Source organism: Eptesicus fuscus, chromosome 20, assembly GCF_027574615.1.
Source record: "Eptesicus fuscus isolate TK198812 chromosome 20, DD_ASM_mEF_20220401, whole genome shotgun sequence".
Classification (NCBI taxonomy): Eukaryota; Metazoa; Chordata; class Mammalia; order Chiroptera; family Vespertilionidae; genus Eptesicus; species Eptesicus fuscus.
Window position 1 is genome coordinate 10838947 of NC_072492.1, and position 24844 is coordinate 10863790.

The 24844-nt window shown below is 47.5% G+C and overlaps 1 protein-coding gene and 1 pseudogene across 1 annotated transcript in view; both read right to left on the reverse strand.

Moving 5' to 3' along the window:
* Positions 1-389: 389 nt before the first annotated feature.
* The window catches only part of DNAH2 (dynein axonemal heavy chain 2), a 105292-nt gene continuing 80837 nt past the window's right edge, over positions 390-24844 (reverse strand). The window contains exons 64-88 of the mRNA XM_054709352.1: positions 24662-24831; positions 24375-24491; positions 15319-15483; positions 14642-14767; positions 14360-14508; positions 14220-14286; positions 13936-14086; positions 13528-13676; positions 13210-13343; positions 12954-13098; positions 12613-12812; positions 10840-10966; positions 8790-8976; positions 8438-8586; positions 8112-8295; positions 7491-7681; positions 3316-3507; positions 2932-3116; positions 2478-2706; positions 2250-2401; positions 2015-2129; positions 1351-1527; positions 1184-1258; positions 862-1012; positions 390-738 (exon numbers count right to left, since the gene is read on the reverse strand). Coding sequence (XP_054565327.1) covers positions 584-738; positions 862-1012; positions 1184-1258; positions 1351-1527; positions 2015-2129; positions 2250-2401; positions 2478-2706; positions 2932-3116; positions 3316-3507; positions 7491-7681; positions 8112-8295; positions 8438-8586; positions 8790-8976; positions 10840-10966; positions 12613-12812; positions 12954-13098; positions 13210-13343; positions 13528-13676; positions 13936-14086; positions 14220-14286; positions 14360-14508; positions 14642-14767; positions 15319-15483; positions 24375-24491; positions 24662-24831 — 3842 coding nt within the window. The 3' untranslated portion in view covers positions 390-583. The remainder of the gene's footprint in view (positions 739-861; positions 1013-1183; positions 1259-1350; positions 1528-2014; positions 2130-2249; positions 2402-2477; positions 2707-2931; positions 3117-3315; positions 3508-7490; positions 7682-8111; positions 8296-8437; positions 8587-8789; positions 8977-10839; positions 10967-12612; positions 12813-12953; positions 13099-13209; positions 13344-13527; positions 13677-13935; positions 14087-14219; positions 14287-14359; positions 14509-14641; positions 14768-15318; positions 15484-24374; positions 24492-24661; positions 24832-24844) is intronic.
* LOC114227067 (elongation factor 1-alpha 1-like) lies at positions 19063-20715 on the reverse strand (annotated as a pseudogene).

Genomic DNA, 24844 nt, shown 5'->3' on the forward strand with positions numbered 1-24844 from the left:
TCGGGCTCCGCCCCGCCTTTTGCCGGTCCCTTTCGCCTCAGCGCAAGTGCCGAAAAATATGCCAAACGTGGATTGCAGGCTTCGGGGTACAACGTGCGGGGTCCAGCCCCGATCCCCGTCTGTCAAACCCCTATTCCATTTGGATCACGCACCTTTCCGAAGTAAATCCCGCCCCCGATTCAGTCCAGCACTTAGACTTAGCCACACCTTCTTTAGGCCCCACTGCTCTGCCCATTCATTCGAGGCCACGCCTCTGTCTCAAGGCCTCCCACTTCCCTTGCTGCTTTCCCCGTCCAGTAGCCGCTCGCTGGAGCTCCCAGGTCCCTATAAGGTTTCCTCCTCAAACCCCAACATCCCACTGAGAAACTTAAGACTCGTAGACACGGGTGTTTTACTGCACTGAACGCCAATACAGTTCTTCCGCCTTGATGCCTAGCACACTAGGTATCTCCAGGGCCCATCGCACAACCAAGTCAACCAAGGTCCAGACTTGAGGGCGGTCCAGCCTCGGCCTGAGGTGTGTTGTCAGCTTGGGTTCTTAAGAGTCCCCGATCCCCTCTAGCGGGGAGAAGAGGCGGCCTTCTCAGTTGTCCAAGTTCATGAGCAGAGCAGTGCCCCTCTTGATCCAGTGATCAGACGTCATGGTGCCACACCGGAGGTCGATCCCGATGACAAAGGAGGCTCTGTCTGAGTTGCCTGCCCGGATGGTATAGTAGTAGCAAGGACAGGAGTACATACCTGAGGGAAAAGAGAAGGAATCAGACCCGGGGCCTCTGGGAAAACAGAGCAGGAGGCTGCAGCAGAGGATGGGTTAGGCTACAAACTAGGGGTGGGGTAGGCAGGTCTGAAGGAGTGTCCCACCCTTGGCGCTCTTCTTTCTACTCTCTGTAGGCCGGAAGTGGATCGTGGGCATGAGGCAGACAAGCTGCATGGGCTCTGCCTCCACCAAGCAGGAGCTCTTCCGGTCCCAGCCAGCACCTTCCAGGTACAGGCCTCGAACCCAGACACCATCCTGGGGAGACATGGGGGCAGGTTATGGGAAGTTGAAACCACTGATTGCCAGCACCCCTGACCTGCCACCTCTCTCCTCCCTACTCAGCCAGTCGTTTCCCACCTTTGCTTCCAGCACCCTCCTCCGCCGTTCCCACCTTTGCTCAGAGCCCCAAGCACATCTGGCTCCTACCTTGGGTGGATACACTAGGTTGCTGTCATCCACTGTGGAAACGATAAACTCCCAAGAGAGGCAGTCCACTGAAATCTGGGATTGAAGGTGAGAGTAAGGGAGGCCCCCCGAAAAGTAAATACATGTCCCCAGCATCCAATCCCTGTAACACTTTCCACGTGGCTCACGTTGTTTTGGCGAGCTGAAGACTGCAGTACAGCAGTGAGGAAGCCAGTGGGGAAGGTGAAGCCAGACAGCCAGAAGATCACAGGAGGCCGGGCACGACTAGCCCACAGCTCAAACTGTTCCACACGCAAGGCCAAGTCCCGGGTCCATGCAGCCAGTGGCTTCTGTGAGGGATATGCCTGGAGGAGGCAACAGTATGTGTTCATTCATTCACTTACTCATGCGTTCAAGTCCTTAATGAGCCCTCGGAGCAGATATGAGAAGAACGTGTGATGCCAGCCCCTGCTCCCCAACTTCAGTTGGGTAAAGCACTCCAAAAGCCAACCCCCAGAAAAGAAACAAAAAATGACAACTATTAACAACAATAGCAACAGTAATAGTAGCCAGTCACCATTATTGAAGCACCTACTAAGTGCTATGCACAGTACTGGGAATCCTTGAAACATCCTTGAAGAAGTTAATAACTTGCCCTGAGTAAGATTCTAAGTTAATATCTCATGCAGAGTCAGTCAGTGAATGGCAGAGCCAGATTTCAACTGGAACCTCCTGGCTCCAAAACCCAGGCTTATTGCATTTTGCTATATGCCTACCAAGAACGAGGAGGTTGAGGGCACAGGGAGGAGAGAGCTCACTGTTGGAGTAGGATCAACAGTGGTGTAATCTTGCCTTTCCCCAGAGTGGAGGGACGTGGGCATCAAAGATACAATTGAAAATCTCTTCCAGGCTTGTAGACATGACGATGAGACCCTGGATGCCCTTTTCCAGGTCTGTCAGTGATAACCTGAACAGATAGGGTGGAGGGTTAAAGATGGGATGGGCCTGCAAGACTCATTCTAGGCAGGAGGTGAAGGTTTTTCTTCTTTTCCCCTCCCCACAGTCTGCAGAGCCCTCTCCCTCTTACAGCATCGTCTCCATAAGCTTGTTGTATCTCTGGATCTCCTGCAGAAGGACCACATTGAGAGGGGAGGGGTCCAGAGCCAGCAGTTTCCGGGTCCCCTCATAGTCGATCATTTCAGGGATCTTCTGTTTCACATCAGCGGCCAACTCAAGGACCTGGTGAGGCAGGAGCTCTGAGTGCAGCCCTCTCTTTCTGATGGCTTTCCCTCCCCAGGCGTCTGTCTGTTCTTACCTTCTCTTCTCGGCTCTGGCCTCCAACCCTGGAGGGTGTAATCTGGGGTTGCAGGGAAAGCAGAGTCTCAAAAAGAGTCCGTGCCTCAGTGATCTGGGAGGCCACATCTGCATTGGGGTGCTGGCCAAAGGCCTCAGGGGGGTCCATGCCAGGCAACATGCTGATGTACTCCTTGTAAGAGGCCAGGCTCCCATCTTTGGGGATGAAATAAGTCTCCAATACTGACAACCTGCAGAGCCACAGCATAATTATCATATTGTGAGCACTCCGGGGCTTCAATGCCAGGCCAGGATCCCAGTCCCTACGTATGTCCCATTTGCCCAACTCTCTGTTCTTGCTCTTCCTCCCAATCCTACACACTCTGCCTTCTTCCAATCTCATATTCTCTCCTCAAACACTTCCCCTACCCTCTGCCACCTGGTGTCTCTGTGTCCTCTGGTCTCCACCCCCTCACCGGTAGGAGGGGATTGATAGAGCCTGTTCACAGAAATAGTCATTGATGTAGGTGGTGAGCAGGCGCCGGTCCCAGTCATCCGTGACGTGCCCACCATAGTTGATGCCGGAAATGAGGTACTTGAGCGCATCCCAGGGTGTCTCCTCATACTCATCCAGATAGAGGCTCAGCAAATTCTCTGACACCTGTGCGTGGTCCCAGCCCAAACCCCACACACACAGTTATTGTAGGAACTCTTCCAGTGGGGCTCCTTTTTTAAAAAAAAAATTTTCCAATGGAGCTTTAACACAGATGTTTTGTAAGTGGATTTTCCTACAGGGGAGCCATGGGGCCAAAAGGATAGGAAGATAGGGCTGGGATAAGGGACCCCTGGTTAGAACAAACCTCAAAGTCGGAGTCATTGAAGCCATAAATAATGTTCCAGCCAAGCTGCAGGAACTTTTTACGTTCGAGTAACACAGAGTGGAAGAAGCAGAGTGCAAACAGCAGCTTCTTATACTTGGCAGGTTTGGAGCAGCGGGAAAACTGTGGTTCTGTCATCAGTTGGTAAAGACGGGTCATGTTGGCCTTTAGGCCCTGGGGACAATGAAGTACAGAGAAGGGATGACATCATCATGCTCAGCTCTGCCACTAGCACCACCATGTACAGCTGTGGAGGTGCTCACTGCACAAGGGCCCTGGCTGAAGGGCTGGGTGGAGGCTGTCTGCATGCCAACATGTGCACTCATTCACAGGGCTGGTACCTCTCTCTAATTCGCGTAAGGCACCGTATGGGCTAGTGGCAGCCCTACCTGCTTGTTCTCCCACTTTTGAACCTCTCAGCCACCATGTTCTCAATGATGGATAGGCCACTCAATTTGTAAGTACCAGAAAATAGGAACAAAGACAAAGATATACATACAACTAGTAGTGAACAAAAATGTACACGATATTAGGTGTAAAGATTCAGTGTAGATTAAAAGGGCCATAGTATATCATCAAAGAGGAACATTCTATGTGCTTGGATTTATCAGGCTTCATGAATAAGTTGGGATTTGGGCTAAGTCTTACAACTGGGAAGGATAGGACCAGGCTGAGTGGAAAGCCTTGGTTTCCAGGAGATGGAAAGAACTGAAGAGAAGCCCTTGCTGGTTTGGCTTAGTGGATAGAGCAGCGTCAGCCTTTGGACTGAAGGGGCTCAGGTTCGATTCTGGTCAAGGGCACATGCCCAGGTTGCAGGCTTGATCCCTAGTGGAGGGTGTGCAGGAGACAACCGATCAGTGATTCTCTCATATCATTGGTGTCGGTCTCTCTCTCTCTCTCTCTCTCTCTCTCTCTCTCTCTCTCCCTTCCTCTCTGAAATCAATTTAAAAAACAAACAAACACCCCTTAAGAAAGAAAGAAAGAAAGAAAGAAAGAAAGAAAGAAAGAAAGAAAGAAAGAAAGAAAGAAAGAAAGAAAGAAAGAAAAGAACTGACGGGAAAAGGCACAAAGGGGAGAATAAGTGAGAAAATGAGTCTAACTGAAGTCAAGTGTAAGTGCTCAGGTTGGGTAAGAAGGGCAACATTAACAGATGGAGGTACAATAAGAATGACAGTTTGAGTCATCTGGACTTGATTCACCAGGCGTCATGGAGACATTTGCTGTCTTGAGTAGAACATTGATATGTTGAAACAGTGTCTTAAGAAGACTCTATGATGGACAGAATGGATGAGTGAGAAAACTGAAGTAAAAATATTGGAAGTAAGAAGGAAATATGATTTTAAAATGTCATTTATATCAAAATATGTAAGGTATGAATAAATCTAATAAAAATGTACACATCTTTATAGAGAAAATGATAAAACATTGAATTAAAGAATAAATGGAGAGACATACTATTCTCATGGATTGGGAGGCTCAATATCCTACCGATGTCAATTTCTTCCAAATTAGTCAATGGGATTTTTTTGTGGAACTTGACAAGCTAATTCCAAAATTTATGTTGGAGAGTAGCCTAAAGAAAAATAAGGTAAGGAGACTTACCTTACCAGCTACCAAGAATTATTATAGAGTTATATGGTAATTAAGACAGTGTATAGTGATCCCAATATAAACAACTTGGACAGTGTATAGCGACCCCAATATAAACAGCTTGATCAAGTAACAAAATAAAGGACCCAGAAAAAATATATATACAGAGAAACATGATCTAAGGCTGAGCAGACACATTACAGATCAGAAGGGTAATTGTGGGCTTTTCAATAATAGTACTGGGAGAATTGGTTATCCATGTGGAAAAATATTGGATCTTTACCTTATTCCACACTCACAAAATAGATTTGAAGTAACTAAAAACCTATATGTAAAAGTCAAATTATAAAACTGTTTTCAAGACAAGTATAAGAGAGTACCTTTATAACCTTGGAGTGAGCAAAGATTTCTTGAATAAGACATAGGTGCATAGCCCTGCCACTGTGGCTCAGTGGTTGAGCATGGCCCTATGAACCAGGAGGTCACAGTTCGATTCCCAGTCAGGGCACATGCCTGGGTTGCAGGCTCGATCCCCATCTTTCTCATTATTGATATCTCTCTCTCCTCCCTCCTTCATCTCTGAAGTCATAAGAATATATTTAAAAAATTTTTTTTCAAATAAAATATTTAAAAATACTGGCTATGCCCTACCTGTTTTGGCTCAGTGGATAGAGCAGTGTCGGCCTGCAGACCGAAGGGTCTCAGGTTCAATTCCGGTCAAGGGCACATGCCCAGGTTGTAGCTCAATCCCCAGTAGAGGGCATGCAGGAGGCAGCCCGTTCAATGATTCTCTCATCATTGATGTTTCTATCTCTTCCTTTCTAAATTAATATATATATATATATATATATATATATATATATATATAGATAGATAGATAGATATAGATATAGATATATATAGATATCCTACCTAATAATAGAGTAATATGCAAATTGACCGTACCTTTGCTAGGCCCACCAGCCACACCCACCAGGAAACCGTCGCAGGGACGTTGGGTGCAGCCGAGCCCAAGGCCAGGAAAGCCTCGGGCAGAGGCTTTCCCGGCCTTGGGCACCAGCAGGGAGCCTGCACAGATCGCAGGCAACCACCGGGGGTCGGCTCCTAAGATCCTTAGCAAGGATGCTGGGGTGCAGCAGAGCCCAAGGCCACCGCCCGGGGCCAAGCCCCGACCCTGAAAGAAGGCAGAAGGCGGTGGCCACAGCCAAGGCCTGGGTCCCCGGTGCTGGCAGAAAACTGGTGCAGGCAGCCAGGTGAATGAAGGTCTATTGCACGAATCTTCGTGCAAACGGGCTGCTGGTGTGTGTGTGTGTGTATATACATATACATACATATATATATATATATATATATATATATATATATATATATATAAATTTTAAAAACTTAAAAATACTGGCTTCTTTGTCAGCTTCCAAAAGAAATCCGTTTGCACCAAGTAAACCCTGAATGTCCTTCCTCTACTGAAGATTTGGTAGATCAGTTTGAATATCGCAGGGAGGGTCAACCTTTCACAGAAAGCACTCCTGGGCAAAGCCAGATGGACCCTCCCCTCCAAGCCACTCCACAGGCCATGTTAATACGGGTTTTTGTCTTGACTAAAATCAATGAAAAGCTACTAAAATAGTTTAAGCAGGGGGTAAATGGGTGGGATGTACCAACGTGATCAGATTTTTTTCAATTAAAAAATGAAATATTGCCAAGACCAGTTTGGCTCAGTGGATAGAGCGTCGGCCTGCAGACTGAGGGGTCCCGGGTTCGATTCCAGTCAAGGGCATGTACATTGGTTGCGGGCACATCCCCGGTGGGGGGTGTGCGGGAGGCAGCTGGTTGATGTTTCTCTCTCATCGATGTTTCTAGCTCTCTGTCCCTCTCCTTTCCTCTCTGTAAAAAGTCAATAAAATATATTTTTTTAAAAATGAAATATTGCCATTTGAGACAATATGGATGAACCTTGAGAGTATTATGCTAAGTGAAATAAGTCAGACAGAAAAGGACAAGAACTATATTATTCCACTCATGTATAGGATATAGAACAAAAAGTAACAGACAGAACAAAAATAAGTCAGGTACAGACAACTTGGTCAGATTTTAAAGGATCAGTATGATTGCATTCAATGGTGACCTTGTAATATTGGAGATAAAAGTTTCAATAGAATTGGAGAGAAGGAAGGAGAAAAGGGCTGGGAGCCCAGCAAATGTGACATTAGGAAGAGAATGTATGGACATTTTGGGAGACAGGAAGTTTCTGTGGACTACTTATTTACTCTTCAGTGCCTTGTTTTCCTACCTGTAAAATGGGTTAATAGCACTTGCCTGATAAGGTGTGTGTGTGTGTACTACTATTTAATGAATTAATAAATGTAAATCAATTAGAACAATGCCTGGCACAACAATCAAGAAAATCAGATATTACTATTATGTTCTAAGAGTTTAGCACAAAATTTTTTACAGGACAGTAGAATAAAAATGTGTTGTTGTTGAGGGTAAGCCCTCTCTCTGATGCTAGCAGAAGGAAAGGCAGACCAGATGGAATAGTTGATGCCAGCTATCTACAGCCGCCATACCTTTGGAGGTTCTGTGGTCATCTTGATGCTGGCCTGTAAGATTGAGATAGGGAAGTCGGGGTGGGGACTCGAGCTGAGCCAGAGGCGGAAGGAAGGGTGAGGATCCTCCACCTGCAGTCGTTCTATCAGTTTGTCCAGATTAGGCATCCACGACAGTGACAGGTGGCAGTTGGCCAGGAACACCCAGTGTCCTGCAAGGAGGCACTGGATTCAGTGGGACCCACTTCCTAAGCCCCATCTGCCCCACTGTCCATCTCATTGTATGTGTGTGGGGAGGGGTGTCAAAATGCTCAGGTCTGCCATTCCGGGGACCTTCTGGAAAAGTGGGAGCTGTGGTTATGGTAGTGTGATCGAGGCTGGAGGCTCTGGTGCAGGCGTCCTCAAACTACGGCCCGTGGGCCACATGCGGGTATTTTTGCCGTTTTGTTTTTTTACTTCAAAACAAGATATGTGCAGTGTGCATAGGAATTTGTTCATAGTTTTTTTTTAAACTATAGTCCGGCCCTCCAACGGTCTGAGGGACAGTGAACTGGCCCCCTGTTTAAAAGGTTTGAGGACCCCTGCTCTGGTGAGTAGGACCAGGGCCAATGATGGGGGTAGAAGAACAAGAATGCCACTGACCCTGATACATGCCCTCTCGGAGGAGCCGAGCAGCAATGGGGGCCTGGCCCTGGCCCAGGGACAGGGAATGGAAACGCTGAGCCATGCCTGTGTGCTCTGCCAGCTGGAGCAGGGCACTGGTGGGGTCCACACCAGGGGACAGGATGAACACCAGTGGGGTGCGTGGGGTTGAATCTTCCATCACCTGCCAGGAGCACAGGGTATGGCCTCAGCAGAAGGCCATGTAACATGAGTGGGGGAGAGAGATTGAAGAAATGCATGTGGTCGACTGGAGTGGGGAGAGGGAGGACCAGGGATGATGTGGGCAAGGAAACCAAGCCACTGACCAACTTCATGTTTAGCACAGGCGGTTCAATGAAGCGGGAGCCAAGGTTGGAGACAATGAAAGAAGTAACACAGAATGCCACGCGGTCCTGGCGAAGGGAGCGAACAATCAGCATCCGTTGCATTTCATTGCAGGCATTCTCCCACTCACCTGGGGACGAGTTGAGTTGTTGCAGGGAGAGTCTGGAAGGGCAGGGAACTAAACAAAGAGGCACCTGCGGGAATGCTCTGCCAGGAGGCAGCTGGCTGAGGGGAACTTGAGGGAGGGATAGAGAATAAAGGGCAGGGCACACACATGGGCTGAATGGAGGGAAGGAGAAAGGCAGGAGTGGGGAGGCTCAAATGCCTGGGCACCTGGCAGCATAGCCTTCTCCGGGGTGGAATTGGTATACCACTGGTGCCAGTCACGAGGATACTGTTCAAAGGAGTTCATGAGTCCATGAAAGTTGGTTAGTTTGTCCAGCTCCGTGATGTTATCCCAGTAGGCATCCGCGAGCCAACTAGTACATGGGTTATCCATTTGGCCCTCCCGATCCAGAACCTGGGGGGAAGGAGACAGGAGAAGGGATTGACCAGGAGCACCTCCCAAAAAGAGTTACCTTTTTTTTAAAAAAAAAAACAAACATGGAAAATCAAAGATGAGTCTTGCATGAAACAGAATGAAAAAAAAAAAGAATACAGGAATCCAAGATGGATTGGAATCCACCTTTATTTCTTTTTAAAATATATTTTATTGATTTTTTACAGAGAAGAAGAGAGAGGGATAGAGAGTTAGAAACATCAATGAGAGAGAAACATCGATCAGCTGCCTCCTGCACACCCCCTAGTGGGGATGTGCCCGCAACCAAGGTACATGCCCTTGACCGGAATGGAACCTGGGACCCTTGAGTCCGCAGGCTGACGCTCTATCCACTGAGCCAAACCAGTTTTGGCAAATCCACCTTTATTAGGGAAATAAATGTGGGGGTTTAAGTCTCTCAGACACTGTGCAGAGATCACAGTTCAAATTTAGGGAGCTTGCGCCCTCTGGTGGTTGCCTCTCACTTCATATTATCAACTGGTAGCCTCACCCTTTGGAGAAGCTCAAACTGTTACTTCATTCATTTATTCACTCTCTTTAACAAATATTTCTTATTCATCAACTGTAAGTTTTTTAAGCATGTGGGATACATCACTTACAAAAAGGACAAATATCTCTGCCTGTAAGGAGGTTTTCTTCCAATGTGGGAGGGCAGATAATGAACCAAAACATAAGTAAGTAAATTATCTAGTATATCAAAGATTTTTCCAGAGCCATGAAAACATAGACCCTGCCCTAGCTGGTTTGGCTCAGTGGATAGAGCATCAGCCTTCGGACTGAAGGGTCCCAGGTTCGATTCTAGTCAAGGGCACATGCCTAGGTTGTGGGCTTGATCTCCAGTAGGGGACGTGCAGGAGGCAGCCAATCAATGATTCTCTCTCATCATTGATGTTTCTATCTCTCTTTCCCTCTCCCTTCCTCTCTGAAATTAATAAAGATATATTTAGAAAAAAAAGAAAACATAGATCAAGTTGAGGAAGATAAAGAAGATTGAAGTCCTGGGGGGTAGTCTGAAGCATTAAATGAGAAAGTCAAGGAGGTCTTCATAAGGTGAGATTTGAACCAAATTGGAGAAGGTGAGAAAGAGGGCAAATGTGTATGTACACCTGAGGGTGTAGTTTTCTGGGAAAAGGAATAACAAAAGGCCCTAAGTGGGACATGCTTGTCACAGACAGCAAGGCGGCCTGCGAAGCTGGAGTGGATGGTTTGAGGAGCTGGACAGTGGGAGATGACATCAGTAATGAGCATCCATTTTGAAAGAATCTTGTCACTGTGTTGAGAGATCAGGGGTGGGGGAGTGTTTGGAGATTATGTCCAGAGGATGAGCGCCTGACTAGCCCAGGGAAATGTGGTATCGGTGTCTGTCAGTTTCAGGGCCCATTTAAGGTTCAGCTGCATGGGCCACACAGGGACAGTGGAGCTGGATCTAACCAGAGTGGCAGTTTTGCCAAGTAAATGCAACACAGGGGGAAGGGTGAGGGATAGGGTTGAGGTAATCGAAAGGAAAACTGTGTCAGGTGGCCATGCTGCAGGCTGGGGGAGGAATGGCTTGAGAGGCAATGAAAGAGTTGCAAGATCATACCAACCCGTGGGTCACAGGTAAGAGGGGCCCCCAAGTCCCACCTGTAATGTGAGCAAGGGGGTGCATGGCAAGTCACTGCCATAGCCCGAAGGACCTTGCCGTGACCCTGCTCCTGGCGGCTCTCTGCAGCTCCCTCGCTGGAGCCTTGGGCCTTACCCTCTGGGTCTGGAGGCTTCTTCAGACTTGCCACCATCCCCAACCTTGACCACTCCGCACTCGGATGTGCCCTCTATCCAACTCACCACACCCCCACGTAGAAAGAAGTTGTACTCATCCATGTTGAGCTTGCCAGAAGTCTCCAGGATTTTGGCACACATCTGAAAACTGAATAGTAGCTTGTGGCGCTCAAAAAGGGTGCGGCAGGTGTACCTGGGAGAAGGGGACAGGGAGGGTGGAGGAGGCAGGACACTCAATATGAACACCTACTGAGCGAACATCATACAATCAGAGTCTTACACAAAAGGACCCTCATCGGCATCTAATTCAAACCTCCTATAAACAGCCAAGCACTCGGGGACCTGAGTAAGAGAGCACATGATTTTCCCAGAGTTCACTGGTAAGAACAATCATTTGCTTCTATTAAAAAAAAAAAGCCAACATTGCCCTGTCAGGTGTTGCTCAATGGTTAGAGTGTTGGCCAGCAGACTGAAGGGTCTCGAGTTCGATTTCCTGTCAAGGGCATGTACCTGGGTTGTGGGTGAGGTCCCGACCTCAGTTGGGACGCATTTGGAAGGCAACCAACCGATGTGTCTCTCTCACTTCAATGTTTCCTTCTCTCCCTCTCCCTTCCTCAGTCCCTTCCACTTTCTCTAAAAAGTCAATGGCAAAAATATCTTGGGGTGAAGATTAAACACACACACACACACACACACACACACACACACACATCCTGGAGGAAATCAGGTAGTGTGAAAAGGGCAGGTGGGTGAGAGAGGCCACTGATTGTGCAAGGACGTGATGCGTTCTATACTGGGTGACAGTGCCATTAAGAGGTCACAGGATAGGGGCACCCACCATGCCTGGTGGACACAGGGGAAGTATCTTGGGGAAGGTGCCCTGGGGTGCAGCAGAGGAAGAGAGGGGAGGACTCCAGGGAGAGCTCAGAGCAGAAGCAAATGTAGACAAGGGGGCTGGGGGAAGCAGACATGGAAGGCAGTCAGCATTGCTCGGGCATCTAGTGGAAAGTGGGGAAAGGTGAAGCGGAGCAGGCAGGTGGAGGACAGGTCATGAAAGGCTCCACCAGGTAAGCCAGGAGTGGCCTGGTCAGGTCAGATTTGTGTTTGGAAGGCTCTCATGGGCGACTACAAGAGGACAGATTGGAGAGAGGCAAAGCTAGATGCAGGATGCCCTGTTAGGAGATGGCTGTACGATTCAGAAAGAAAGATCATGAAGGTCTGAACTAAAGTGCAGTTGTAGCCATGGGGAGAACTGGGAGGGAACAGTTTGCAGAAAGATTTGCGAGCAAAGCCTGGTGACTGATGTGAGAGGAGAGAGTCAAGGAGAACTTTCACTTCCACTTTCTGGGTGGGGTGACTGGGAAGTGAATGTTGGTGCCAGTTAGGGGTGAGGACCTTGAAAAGGGTAGATAATGAGTTTGACCTGAAACAAGCTGAACTTGAGGGGTCTGTGGGGTGTCTATGTAAGAAGTCAAGTACCTTGTTACTCAGAGTGTGACCCATAGACCAGAAGCATTAGACATACAGGACCCCAACTTACTAAGTCTTAATCTGTATTTAACAAGATTCCCTGTGCTTTCTCAGCACATTACTATTTGAGAAGTGCTGGTATAGTAGACAGTTGTACACAGGAGTCCAACACTCAGGGAGAGCTAAAGATGTAACACTGTGAGCAGTCAGCCCACAGGTGATGGTTGGACCATGAAGGTGTATGAGGAGGAGAGCAGGGGGCCAATATGATGGCCTGAGAAAGCACCGAGGCAGAACTAGCAGGAAGGGTCAACGTTTGAGCCGGTCACTTGGCCTCCTGCCTAGGGCATGTAGGGAGGAGCCTCAGACCTGTAGACAGCATAGGTGTGGTATTCATTCAGGTAGTCAATGCGGTCCTCCAGCTTGTTGCTGCGATGGCTCTTATCAATGCTGAGGATAAAGAGGCTGATGTAGGCATCCAGCGAGAATTGGTACATGGGGTCGATGCGGCCCATGTCATTGAGCACGAAGAACAGGACTGATGCCCGCTGGGCACATGGACGGTAAGCCTGCAGAGGGGCCAGAGTCAGGGGCCACACAGGGACATGGCAGGTGGCAGGAGCTCAGGGATGGAAGGTTCCTCAAGCCAAGATTATTAGAATTGCATCTTGATGCTGGTGGGGGCTGGGCTGGAGGGCACAGGAGCTCACCTCACGGGCCAAGTCAATGTTGATCTCCGTGGTTTCACTGGTCTCCAGCTGCTCAGTCACCTCCGTGGCAGTTAACTTGGAGGTCTGAAGGGTGTTCACCAGCTGGACATCATCTAGCAGGGAGCCTGTGGCCTCATTCAGCAGCCTGGAGGGAAGTCAGGAGGCACATGGACGGAGGGGGCAGGGACTCCATCAGCCCCCTGCGTGCCAGTTGTGCCAGTGAGTGGACCAGTGGAGGGTGGAGGCAAGGTCTCACCGAAGGATCTCATCCTCCAGCTCCTTGAGCTTTTTCTTGCCAGCAGCGATATTGATGACGAGCGAATCCTTCTGCTCCTCCAACTCGGGACGCTCCTTCCGGACCACAATGCCCAGTAGTTGGGCCTCCAGGCCCTGGAAGCACACCAGGACTCATGGTGAGAATGTCACTCCAGTGACCTTCACCCCTTTCACCCCTTTACACCTCCCAAGCCCCTTATACCTGCCCGACACAATCTTAGCCTTTTTCTTGATCCTGCCGGACTCTACAGCCCTGCCTGCTTCACCCTAGTTCAATCTAAGCATCAGCCCCGCCCACCTGTTCTTTGACTGCAAAGTTGACAATGGTGGTCTTGGCTGATGTCTCTGGGCTGTAGTGGGGGTTGGAGAGCTTGGTGGTGATGTAGAAACGAAAATTGGGATTGTATTCTACCTCCTTATCTCCAATGCGAATCAGCAACCGACCACCTGTACCCACAAGAGGGTCAAGGGCAAGGACCCCATGTGACCAGGTGTGGGCTGACCCATTCTTTCCCCTACCAGCATCCAGTGGCAGTGACTCAGCCTGCCCTAATGGCCCCAGCCCAGGGCTCTCTGAATAGAGGGACAGATACTAGTAAATAAAGGACACAGCCAAAGAGCCAGCCCTTTCCTCCCCAGTGTCCTACTTGGCTGGTCCTTGGGATTTGTCCCACAGTCCAACCACACAATAAGTCTGGGCCCTGACCAATTCGAGCTACAGATTTGTTGAGCACGGGGTTGAGTGTGGGGTCCAGATATTCCTGCACGTTCTGGAGCAGCACTGGGTATCCAAACTGGATGGCGTTTTCTAGGACCCGAAGGTAATCGCTCATCTGCAGGTCAATGATCTGAAGGCCCTAGAGAGCAAGAAAAAAGATGGAAGAAACACTGAGGGATTCATAGGAAAAAACGGCCCAAGGGTAGGACTCAGGAAGAGACAGGCATGGGAAGCTCTCCTAAGGGGATAAAACCAGCTCCCCAGCCTTATACCTGGCTTCCTTCCATGTTCTTGATCCACTTCAAGGCCTGGGCCTGAGGATCAATCATCAGTGCCCACCTGAAGGAAGAAGCATCTGTCAGAAAACAGGCTCTGCGCTTACTCCTCCTCATGCTCCCAGCAGCATCCTTACCTGTTGCCACGGGTGACGATGATGCCATTCTCAGTGGAGAAGGCATCCGAGGGCAACCCTTGGATGTTCCAGTCCCGAACTTTGGTAGGATTGGACAAGAAATCATCAAAGGTGAAGCGAGGTGAGCAAGGAACCTGAAGCTCCCAAATCTGTGTAGGGAAGAGCCCCAAATTTCACTCTGGAGATCTGAGCTCAGCAATCCTGCCCTTTTCTGATATCTCTTATTACTCCCAAAGGCCCTGGTCTCAGAGCCCAAGATCTCTCATCATGCCTGAGTCTCACCTTCCTGATCCAGATCTGGTTGACAATCTCATCCCGGTAGTTGGTCAGGAAGGGTCCCATGTAGGACAGGAAGGCAGCTGCCAGGAGACAGTCACCCACCAAGTAGCCCAGGTCCTCTTCCAAGCCCTGGAGGACAGCAGGGGAGGAGTAAGCCTGTCAGGGCCCCAGCACTGGGAGAGACTGGAATGCTTTGAAGGCACTCTCCTCTGAACACTATCTGGATTAGAGAGATTATTTCCCTCTCCTAAACCTTTGTGCCCTGAGAACCCTAGCCTGGTTCTAATTACTTTTCAGTTCCCCATCTTTGACAGCAATTCTGTTTACATTCTGGTGATAAGGCCTAACACTTTCATGAAACCAGGAGCTCACTGAAGGTAGAGAGACAAGATGCGCCCCGTTTCTCTCCAGTCAATGTGCTGTATAAAGGGTCCTCGTGTGTGATTTGTAGCTCTGCCTAAACATGGAAGCAGATCCCTAATGGTACAGAAAATCTTTCCTTTCACTCCTCTCACCAATGTGAGGAAAGGGAGGGGAAGAACTCCCATGTCCTATTTTTGGATGTCCCTACACCCAGCTGTCCCTATCTTCCCTGACTGTCCCTTAACCCAAAGGGGATGGGAGCTCTTGGAACTAGTGGGCAGGGAGGAAGGAGAGCCAGGTGGTACATTTGATCTCACCTTTACTGTCTCCTCCCATCGGGCCTTCTCGCCAGCCAACCCAGACACCAACATCCCAGCTCGCTCCAGCTTCAGCTCCATCTCCTTAGACTTCATGCGAAGGTCCTCTTTTTGTGCCAGCTTCTCATCGTACTGTTTCTTCAGCATATCCAGTTTCTCAGCCACCTGGGAGTAATCAGAGATAGGAATCAAACACGGGGCTTGAGGCCAGATTGTTCTGGATTCAAATCACCAATCTGCTATTTTGTGGCTGCATGACCTTGGGTAAACTGATCTCTTCAAGTCTTGGTTTTCTCCTGTGCAAAATAAGAATTATAACACCTACCCTATAGGGTTGTTGTAAGAAGAAAAAAAAGATAAAATATATGTGATGAGTTTTCCTTCCCTCCACCACTCTTTCCTTAAGCCCAGAAATTACTTAGTAATGAAATTCAAAGCTGGGTAGGAGACAGACCTCTTGTAGCATAATAAATGAGACAGATATGTTGGCAAGAGAGGATCGGAGCACACAAAAATGATTGCCACTCCATTCCAGGAGCCATACCCAAGACGTGATCTTGAGAGAAAAAGAAAAAGCTAGAAATGAACTCAGGGATTGTTGGAGAGAGGAAGAGGAGTCCATTCAAGGACAAGACCCAGGTCCAAGGTCCCACGCCAGAGACAGGGACCTGGGAAGAGCTTTACCTGCTAGAGAGCCTCCCTCCATTCACCACCACCCTCTGGGCTCTCCTGAGGCTGAAATACATCACTTAAGTCTGAAGTAGAGGACGGACCCAACCTCTTCCAGGCCTGGTATGTGTGTCTGACCGGCGAATAATAATTGTTTTTTTGTTGTTGTTTGGTTGGTTGGTTGTTTTAAAAATATTATTGACCAGAGAGGAAGGGAGAGAGAGATAGAAACATCAATGATGAGAGAGAATCATGCCTCCTGCATGCCCCACACTGGGGATGAAGCCCGCAACCTGGGCATGCCCTGACCGGGAATCGAACCGTGACCTCCTGGTTCACATGTCGACGCTCAACCACTGAGCCATGCCAGCCAGGAATACTTGTTAAAAGCTGCAAAATAATCTTGTGTATGATTGAACCATTATTCTATACAACAAGTTTTTTACTGATAGGCATTTGTGTCTTGCCAACATTTTCTACTATTAATGCTGCAATGAATGTCCTTGTAGGGGCATAAGCACATGTTGATGCAATTTATTTTTTATTTTAATTTTATTTACTTTGTGAATAAGCAACTTAAAAATTTAAAAGACATAAGGTCATGAGAAGTCTGCCTCCCAACCCTGCTCTCCATCCGCCCACTCTCTTCTCAAGATATCCAATTCGACATATTGCTTGGATAAACTTCCAGGGGCATTATCTCCATATAAAGTGTATTCTACACTGTTGTTTCCTGGATTATCCATTTTGGACTCTTTATATTGACTTTATGCTATGATAAATGACGATTTAATCTCTTATGCCTACACCTCACCACCCTTTTCTCTTTATTCCTAATAGTTTTAGTTCTACTGGTTACCCTTTAACTTTAAATAACATATCGAAACCTCGTTTTATAATATCTGCGAAAGCATTGCCTGACCTTTCCCTCAGCCCACCACCGGCATTCACCTCCCAACTATTTTAACTGTGCTTTTGTTTTTACATTGTCGAAGTTAACAGCATTCCCACTCAGAACCCACAGTCTTCTGTGCTTTGTCATTAGGTTGATTATAAAGATCAAACACCATAAACAGCATTGACATATGACCTGGGCTGGTGCCCAGTGTGAACTGGTGGCTGGTGAGCTGCTTATGGCTAAGGCACATTGGCTGCTAATTCTTGGACCCAATCAAGATAGGTCACTGTGCATGTTGAATTGGTTGTTAAATATTTTCCTGTTCCCGCTGATTGCACATTTTCTCTTTCAGAAATCCTAATTGGTTGGATTGTGTCTGTAATCTCTCTCTTATGTTTCAGACTCTTTATTTTTGTTTTATATTCCTTGACTCTATCTTCCCACCCTTCTATGGAATGAATGTCATACTTTAATCATTTTAAAATTCCACCATATCTTTCTTTTTTTTTAATATTTTATTGATTTTTTTACAGAGAGGAAGGGAGAGGGATAGAGAGTTAGAAACATCGATGAGAGAGAAACATCGATCAGCTGCCTCCTGCACACCCCCCACCGGGGATGTGCCCGCAACCAAGGTACATGCCCTTGACCGGAATCGAACCTGGGACCCTTCAGTCTGCAGGTCAACGCTCTACCCACTGAGCCAGACCAGCTAAGGCCACCATATCTTTCTTTTTCTCTGTTTGAACTCTTTCTCTTCTCATTTTTGTTTTGTGGATGTCATTTCTTCCTTAGGTTTGCTTTTGAAGTTCTTCTCTATAACCCAAATAATCTCTAAATTTAGTTTTTCTTCAGATTCATGTTTTGTTATAATTTTTCATCTTGGTGGTTCCTTTGCAGGTCTTTACACAGCCTTTCTCCAGGGGAGGGGTGTAACTGATCTGATTGGTAAGATTGGAAAGAATCAACTGGGATTGCTCAATGGAGCGCAGGCCCTTTCCTTTTAAGAGTGAGCACAAGTTCCCCTCTGCCCGCCCACAACGCCCGAGACCCAGAAAATCTGTCTGAGTACAGGGTCACTACTAGTGGGGCCAACTCGCCCACAGCTGTCAGCCACGGTCTCCAGCTTAGTCTTTAAAAGTAGTATTTTGGACTTCTTATTTCTTAACTTGTTTAAAACCCAGGCATAGAAGAAGGCTGCTAATTCTTGGACCCAATCAAGAGTATATTTGCAGACCAGAAAACCTATTAAGATGCTTTGGGTGGGCCCTAGCCTGTGTGGCTCAGTGGATAGAGCGTCAGCCTGCAAATTGAAAGGTCCCAGATTCGATTCCGGTCAAGGGCACATGCCCGGGGTTGTGGGCTTGATCCCCAGTGGGGGACTTGCAGGAGGCAGCTGATCCATGATTCTCTCTCATCGTGGATGTTTCTATATCTCTCTCCCTCTTCCTTCCTCTCTGAAATCAATAAAAAATAAAAAATAAAACTTTGGGTGGGGCTCAGGGTTTCATGAGAGTCTTTGAGGTATGGACAGGTGTTTTGACTTGGGTGATTTGTAGAGGTTCATGTTAGGCCTGTAGGTTTTTACACTTGTGTGGTTGACTTTTAACTGCTATTGCCTGGGTGAAAGGCTTTAAGCCGATCCTGAATTATTCTGACCTTGGCAGATGACTGTCTTTGTCCATAGGTGAATGGCTGTGTCTACAGAAGCACGACTGTTTAAAATAGTGGCAAAAGAAAGATGTGGGCTTCAAGAATGGCCTTAACGAGGTATAGCGGTGGTCTCAGGATAAAGGCTGCTATAGCTACAACACTAATACTGCCAACTAGGTTAAAGTGGGGTTAGATTGTTTTTAGCACTGATGGACAGAATATCAATTTTTTTTCTCATTAAACTTTGTTTTAATGGGTCTCAAAATTCTGTGACTGATTTTTTGGTCAAGTTGTTTCCATTTAAAAGTACTGATTTTAAAAACTAATAACCTAAAAACTGCCACACACACATAAAAACCAAATGGTCCACAAAACATTCTCCTTTCTGAAAGTTTTACGATGCATTAATCATTAATCAGTCTTTTACTATTAAACTTAAATGGCCAGTTGAGACACACAGTTCTGAGGCCTCTCTTCCACCACTGAGGAAGACGGGGGTGGCAGGTGTTGGGGGAAATATTCGTTTAGCTTTCTGGGCAGACTTGGTGACTGCCAGCTCCAGCTGCCCTCTTGTCCACGCTTTGACGACACCCACAACAACGGTCTGTCATGTCACGAACAGCAAACGGCCCAGAGGGTCAGAGAAGCTCTCAACACACCTGGCTTGCCAGGAGCCATACCAACAATGGCAGCATCACCAGATTTCCAAATCTTCGGGCCACCTTCCAGCTTTTTCCCAGAATGACGATCAATCTTCTCCTTCAGCTCAACAATCCAGCACGGTGTGGATCCAGCACTGATTTGGCCTGGATGGTGCAGGGTAATCAACTCAGCTGTGAAGCCAGCTGCTTCCATTAGTGGGTTATTATTGCTGTCACCAGCCACATTGCCCCCAATGAGTATCTTTGACAGACAAGTTTTTTGTTATATGCTAAGGGGTATGTTAAGTTCTTTTTAAAATTTTTTAAAAATATTTTTATTGATTTTAGAGAGGAAGGGAGAGGGATAGATAGAAACATCAATGATGAGAGAGAATCATTGATCGGCTGCCTCCTGCACGATCCCCCACTGGAGAGCGAGCCTGCAACCGGGGCATGTGCCCCTGACCGGAATCAAACCTGGGACCCTTCAGTCCGCAGGCTGACATTCTATCCATTGAGCCAAACTGACCTGGGAGACAGACATGTTCTTGACATTGAAGCCCACATTGTCCCCAGGAAGAGCTTCACTCAAAGCTTCATGGTGCATTTCAACAGGCTTCCCTTCAGTTGTAACACTGACTGGAGCAAAGTCACCGGGCTTGAGAGCACCAGTCTCCACTCGGCCCACAGGGACAGGACCAGGCCACCAATTCTGTAGACATCCTGGAGGGGCAGCTGCAGGGGCTTGTCAGCTGGACCAGTTGCTGGCAGGATGCAACCCAGAGCTTCAAGCAGTGTGGTTCCACTGGCACTGCCATCTTTATGGGCAACTTTCCATCCCTTGAGCCAAGCATGTTAGCACTTGGCTCCAGCATGTTGTCGCCATTCCAACCAGAAATTGGCACAAATGCTACTGTGTCAGGGTTGTAGCCAATTTTCTTAATGTAGGTGCTGACTTCTTGAACAATTTCCTCATATCTCTTCTGGCCATAGGGTGGCTCAGTGGAATTCATTTTGTTAACACCAACAATCAGCTGCTTCACACCCAGTGTGTAAGCCAGAAGGGCATGCTCACGGCTCTGCCCATTCTTGGAGATGCCTGCTTCAAATTCGCCAACACCGGCAGCAACAATCAGGACAGCCCCGTCAGCCTGCGATGTGCCCGTAGCCATTTAAAGCTAGGACCTGTAGTACACACAAAACCTGAGGCCTTGCCAGTTAAAAAGCAATGGCTTTTGATATAGACTCTGTGACCTGGGACATCAATGATGGTCACATAAAACTTGCTGGTCTCGAATTTCCACCGGGAGATATTAGCGGTGACACACATTCATGTTCAGCTTTCAGTTTATCCAAGACCCAGGCATACTTGAAGGAGCCCTTCCCCATCTGAGCAGTCTCCTTCTCAAATTTTTCAATGGTTCTTTTGTCAATCCCAGCACGCACGCGTGTAGATCAGAGGGCCAATAGTGTGGACTTGTTGGAACCTACGCGTCCAATGACGACGATGCTGATAGGAGGCTTGTCCTTTCCCATTTTGGCTTTTAGTTGTGGTGTTGCCGACACCTATGTTCTGGTGGCAAACCCGTTGTGAAAAAGAGAATATTAGATCTGAGGCTTTTTAACTGGCAAGGCATTAGGTTTTGTGGGTACTACCGGTTCCAGCTTTAAGTGGTTATTGCCAGGCCCAGGTAGACAGCACTAGATCAGCAGTCCTGCTATTCAACTTCTACTCCAGGCTAAGGAGGCAGTGATGATGGGACTAGCTTGGAATCCGTGTGGCTTGTCTACAGGCAGATGGGCTGGGAATATTGTTTTGGCTGCGATTTCAGGTGATACAGGTAGGGTAGTAGGCATGCAGGTATTACCTACAACTTAAGGGAACATCCCTGAACAACTTAGGGGATTCAAAAAGGAGCAAAGCCATCCCTGGGCACACAAATGGCCGAGGACTGGTTCCCCACAAGGCTCCAGGGCACGGGCTGCAGCAGCATCAAAAGCAACTTCAGTTCCGGAATCTGCTGATGGTAAGATTCCAGGTAGAATAAGTATGGGGACAAGGTGAAACCGTCCGAAAGGCAGTTTTCAAAGACCTCAGCAATTCCACAAAGAAAGCAGCAATATTAGCCACTGTGGCACAGGACTGAGCAGACCTGATCACAACACAGAGCGGGGACCCCGAGCTCAAGGGGGAACTGAAATTGAAAGGATATACACAGGGTTACCATCTGGAGTGATGAAAAGTTCTGGAACAAGATAATGGTGACGGCTGCACAATATGGTGAACGTAGTTCATGCCACTGGCTTGTACACTTTACAATGGTCACAATGGTAAATTTTATGTGTATTTTACCACAATAACCACCCCCTCCAAAAACGAAGATATACACATGTGGATTTCCAACACCGCCCAGTACAGGAAATGCTTAGTGACTGCATTATCTCTCTTACATGAATCTCTTGTTGGAAGTTTCTCCCAGTTTAGTTACGTTCACGGGTCACGGTTTCCAGATAACGGACATTCTGGTGAAGCTAAAACCAAGATTTTCTCCATGCATTCCTCATTCCTAAAAACACCGCTGAGTTTCCACTCTGGTCTTTGGGGCAATAATGACTGGTTTCCTGGGACATAATTTTATGTGGAAGCCATGAGTGCCTAACTCACTCCTTGAATTCAAGCAATGCTCACGAGAGGCTTGAATTTGACCGAGTGTAGCCTCTGAAGCCCTGCAGGCACCACGTGGTTTCCAGTGAGTGACAGACCGGATCATCCTGTAAGGAGCCCGAGACGCTGATCCTGAGAATCCCTCTTGTGGAGACTGAGCGGAATAAGAAATTGGGGAGGATGGGTTGGGGACTTTAACTTAAGAATGTTGGCTTCTTGATTTTTAATTCATAAAATCAAGATAATTTGATTTCAGATTTTAATTTACTTGGACTTTAGTTTACAAAGATTTAATCTCTGAAATCTAATTTCTCCCTGAGGGTTATATTCAAATTGGTGGGATTTTTGTGTACTATTGTTATTGTAGCATTTTAATGCTATCATGTAATCTTACTGCATAACCTCCCATATACTATGTTGAAATGTGACATAACTTGGAATGGGAAATAGGAAAGAAAGTGAATTTTCAACCTTGAGTATACAATTACCTTGAAGTAGATTAAGATTCTGTCTAGACCCATTTCAGAGCCTTCTAGGGCAATTTCTAGGCCAGTGGTTCCTAACGCTTGCTGCATGTCAGACTCGGGCCCATGGAACATACATTTTCAGGGCCCCAAACAAGTGAGTAATGGTTAAAACTGCTTACTCAAGATTTGGATTGACATGCACATCAGCCCTCTGGCCCTAGAGCCTATGTACAGGCTTCCCACCTCTGGCCGGCTCTGACAAGAAATATTTCAAAATGCCGATTTCCAGGCTCTGAGAGTCACTGAGGACCAAAGGTTTGTACGTACTCGGCCCGTGGGGGAGCCCAGCATCAGCACAGTGCTCTCTGCAGTGGGTGGGTACGGGTGCCTGATACTGAGCATGTGCATTTGGCTCTTACATGTCAAAGCCTATGTCAGAGTAACAAAGGAGAAATTCTGGCCCCCCGTCTGTTTACTCTTATCAAGTAGGGGCTCTCAAGAGGCCTCACATTAGGATAAATATTTGTCTAATGAATGATATTGCTGGCAGCTGACCCCAGAGGCCATTTTTTACATATAAAGGAAACAATCCCTAATTATTTGGCCCAGGATATGATTCATCCAGAGGTGAGAAACCTTTCCAAATAGATTGCCACGCCTGTGATTACTCATGTTTGAAAAAGAGAGTAAAAGAGGGAAGGTTTCATGTGAGGTTGGGAGGTGACAGTGGCAGCAGGAATGGGGCAGTGGAGGAGCATGTGCAGACAGAAGTCCGTCTGCCCAGCTTCCAGGGCAGCTTCACTCCCAATAGCAAAGATGCTGCAACAGGAAAAGACTGGGGTGACTGTGGTAGCAATGGCCTTGGAGTCCGGAAATGCACGTTGTAGCCCAGGTCTGTCAGTTATGAGCAAGTCGCTTAATCTCGCTAACCCTTGGGCTACTCACCCGATTTGAGGAGGTTGGACCCGGACTTGGCTATTTCCATAGTTGGTTTTGGTTAAAACATTTTGAAACAGTATGACCAGCTTCGGTTACATGAAATTTGAAAACTTCTATATAGTTCAAGATAGCATCAACAAAGTTTGAGGACAAGTGTAGATCAAGAAATTGGAATCAATGAACATGTCCATCAAAAAGGAAATGGTTAAGTAAATGATGTATAGCCATCCACTGGAATATCATGCAGTGGTAAAAAGAAAGCAGAAACTCTTTATGTATCAATATGGAACAATCTTCAATGTATAGACAAATAAAAAAGGAAGGTGCAGAACAGTATATATAATGTAAAGGATTAAAAATATATATTTGTTTATATAAGCATAGAACACCCCTGGATGGATAAACAGGAATTTGTAACATTGGTTGCTTTCTAGGGAAGGGAGCTGGTAGATAGAGAGCAGAAGGTGGGAGGGAGACTTCTTATTGGATACTCTTTTATACATTTTGAATTTTAAACCATGTGATTGTATTGCCTATTAAATCAATGATAGAAAAATTAAATGATAGGCTAGAAGAATTTTGAACTCTTGACACTAGCACTCTACCTTCTGCCTTGTTTGAGAATTATTTGTGCACATACCTTACAGGAAATCACCTGCTGGGTTGTCTAAACTGTTCACACTAAGCGCCTCTACCTCTGGGACAACACTGTCCCTCCCACGTACTCGCTCAGACACCCTCAGTCCACAGTCTTCCGGTCCACAGCAGTGATGCCGACACTCTTGCCCTAGTCCGCATCCCCCTTCCCAGCAAAGACCAATTTGCCACACAGATTTCATCAGTTAATATCTCAGGGCCCATGTTCAAGGCCATGACAGAGACAGGCAACTCCCAAGTCAGTTTTTGCAAGGACTCCTCAAAGGACAGTGCCCTCCGTGCCTTTGTAACCTTCTGCAGTCGGCTTAGCTTTCTTAGCCAGAGGCAGCCCATCTAAAAGGGCACAGAGTGGGAGGCAGACAGGAAGGGAGAGGGGGAAAGAATGAGATGGGGAGAGATGAATGGTAATGAAGCATCCCTGAAATCAGGAGAGGGACCACAGCAGCAAAGACTGGCATGAGGCTCACCTCCCGCAGCTTCTCCTGGGCCTCCGCCAGCGCTGCTTGCTTCTCCTGAAGCTGAGCCAGGGCAGCATTCATGCGGATCCGCTTGGGCTCCACCACCCGATACAGCCGCCCGTACATCTGCAGGGAGACGGCCAGGCGGTGGGGTAGCCCACCCACCCACTAACCCACCAGTGGTCCCTTCCTTCCCACCTGGGTCTTCCATTCCCCCAGCTTTCTCCTGTGTGCATCCCCCTCTTCCCAGGCCTGCTTCCCTGCTCCCCACTCCACCTCACCCCACTCCTGCTTACCTCCATGGCCCGTACCCACATGCAGAGGGACTTGGCAGCAAGTGAGACGCGGCCAATAATGTCAGGCTGGAAGTCGGGCTGGGCGCAGTAGGCCCCGATCTTCTTCAGAACCTTATCTGAGATATTGTCCTTATCAAAGTTGATCAGTGATTTGATGAAGTTCTGTTCCCCTGTGGGATGCAC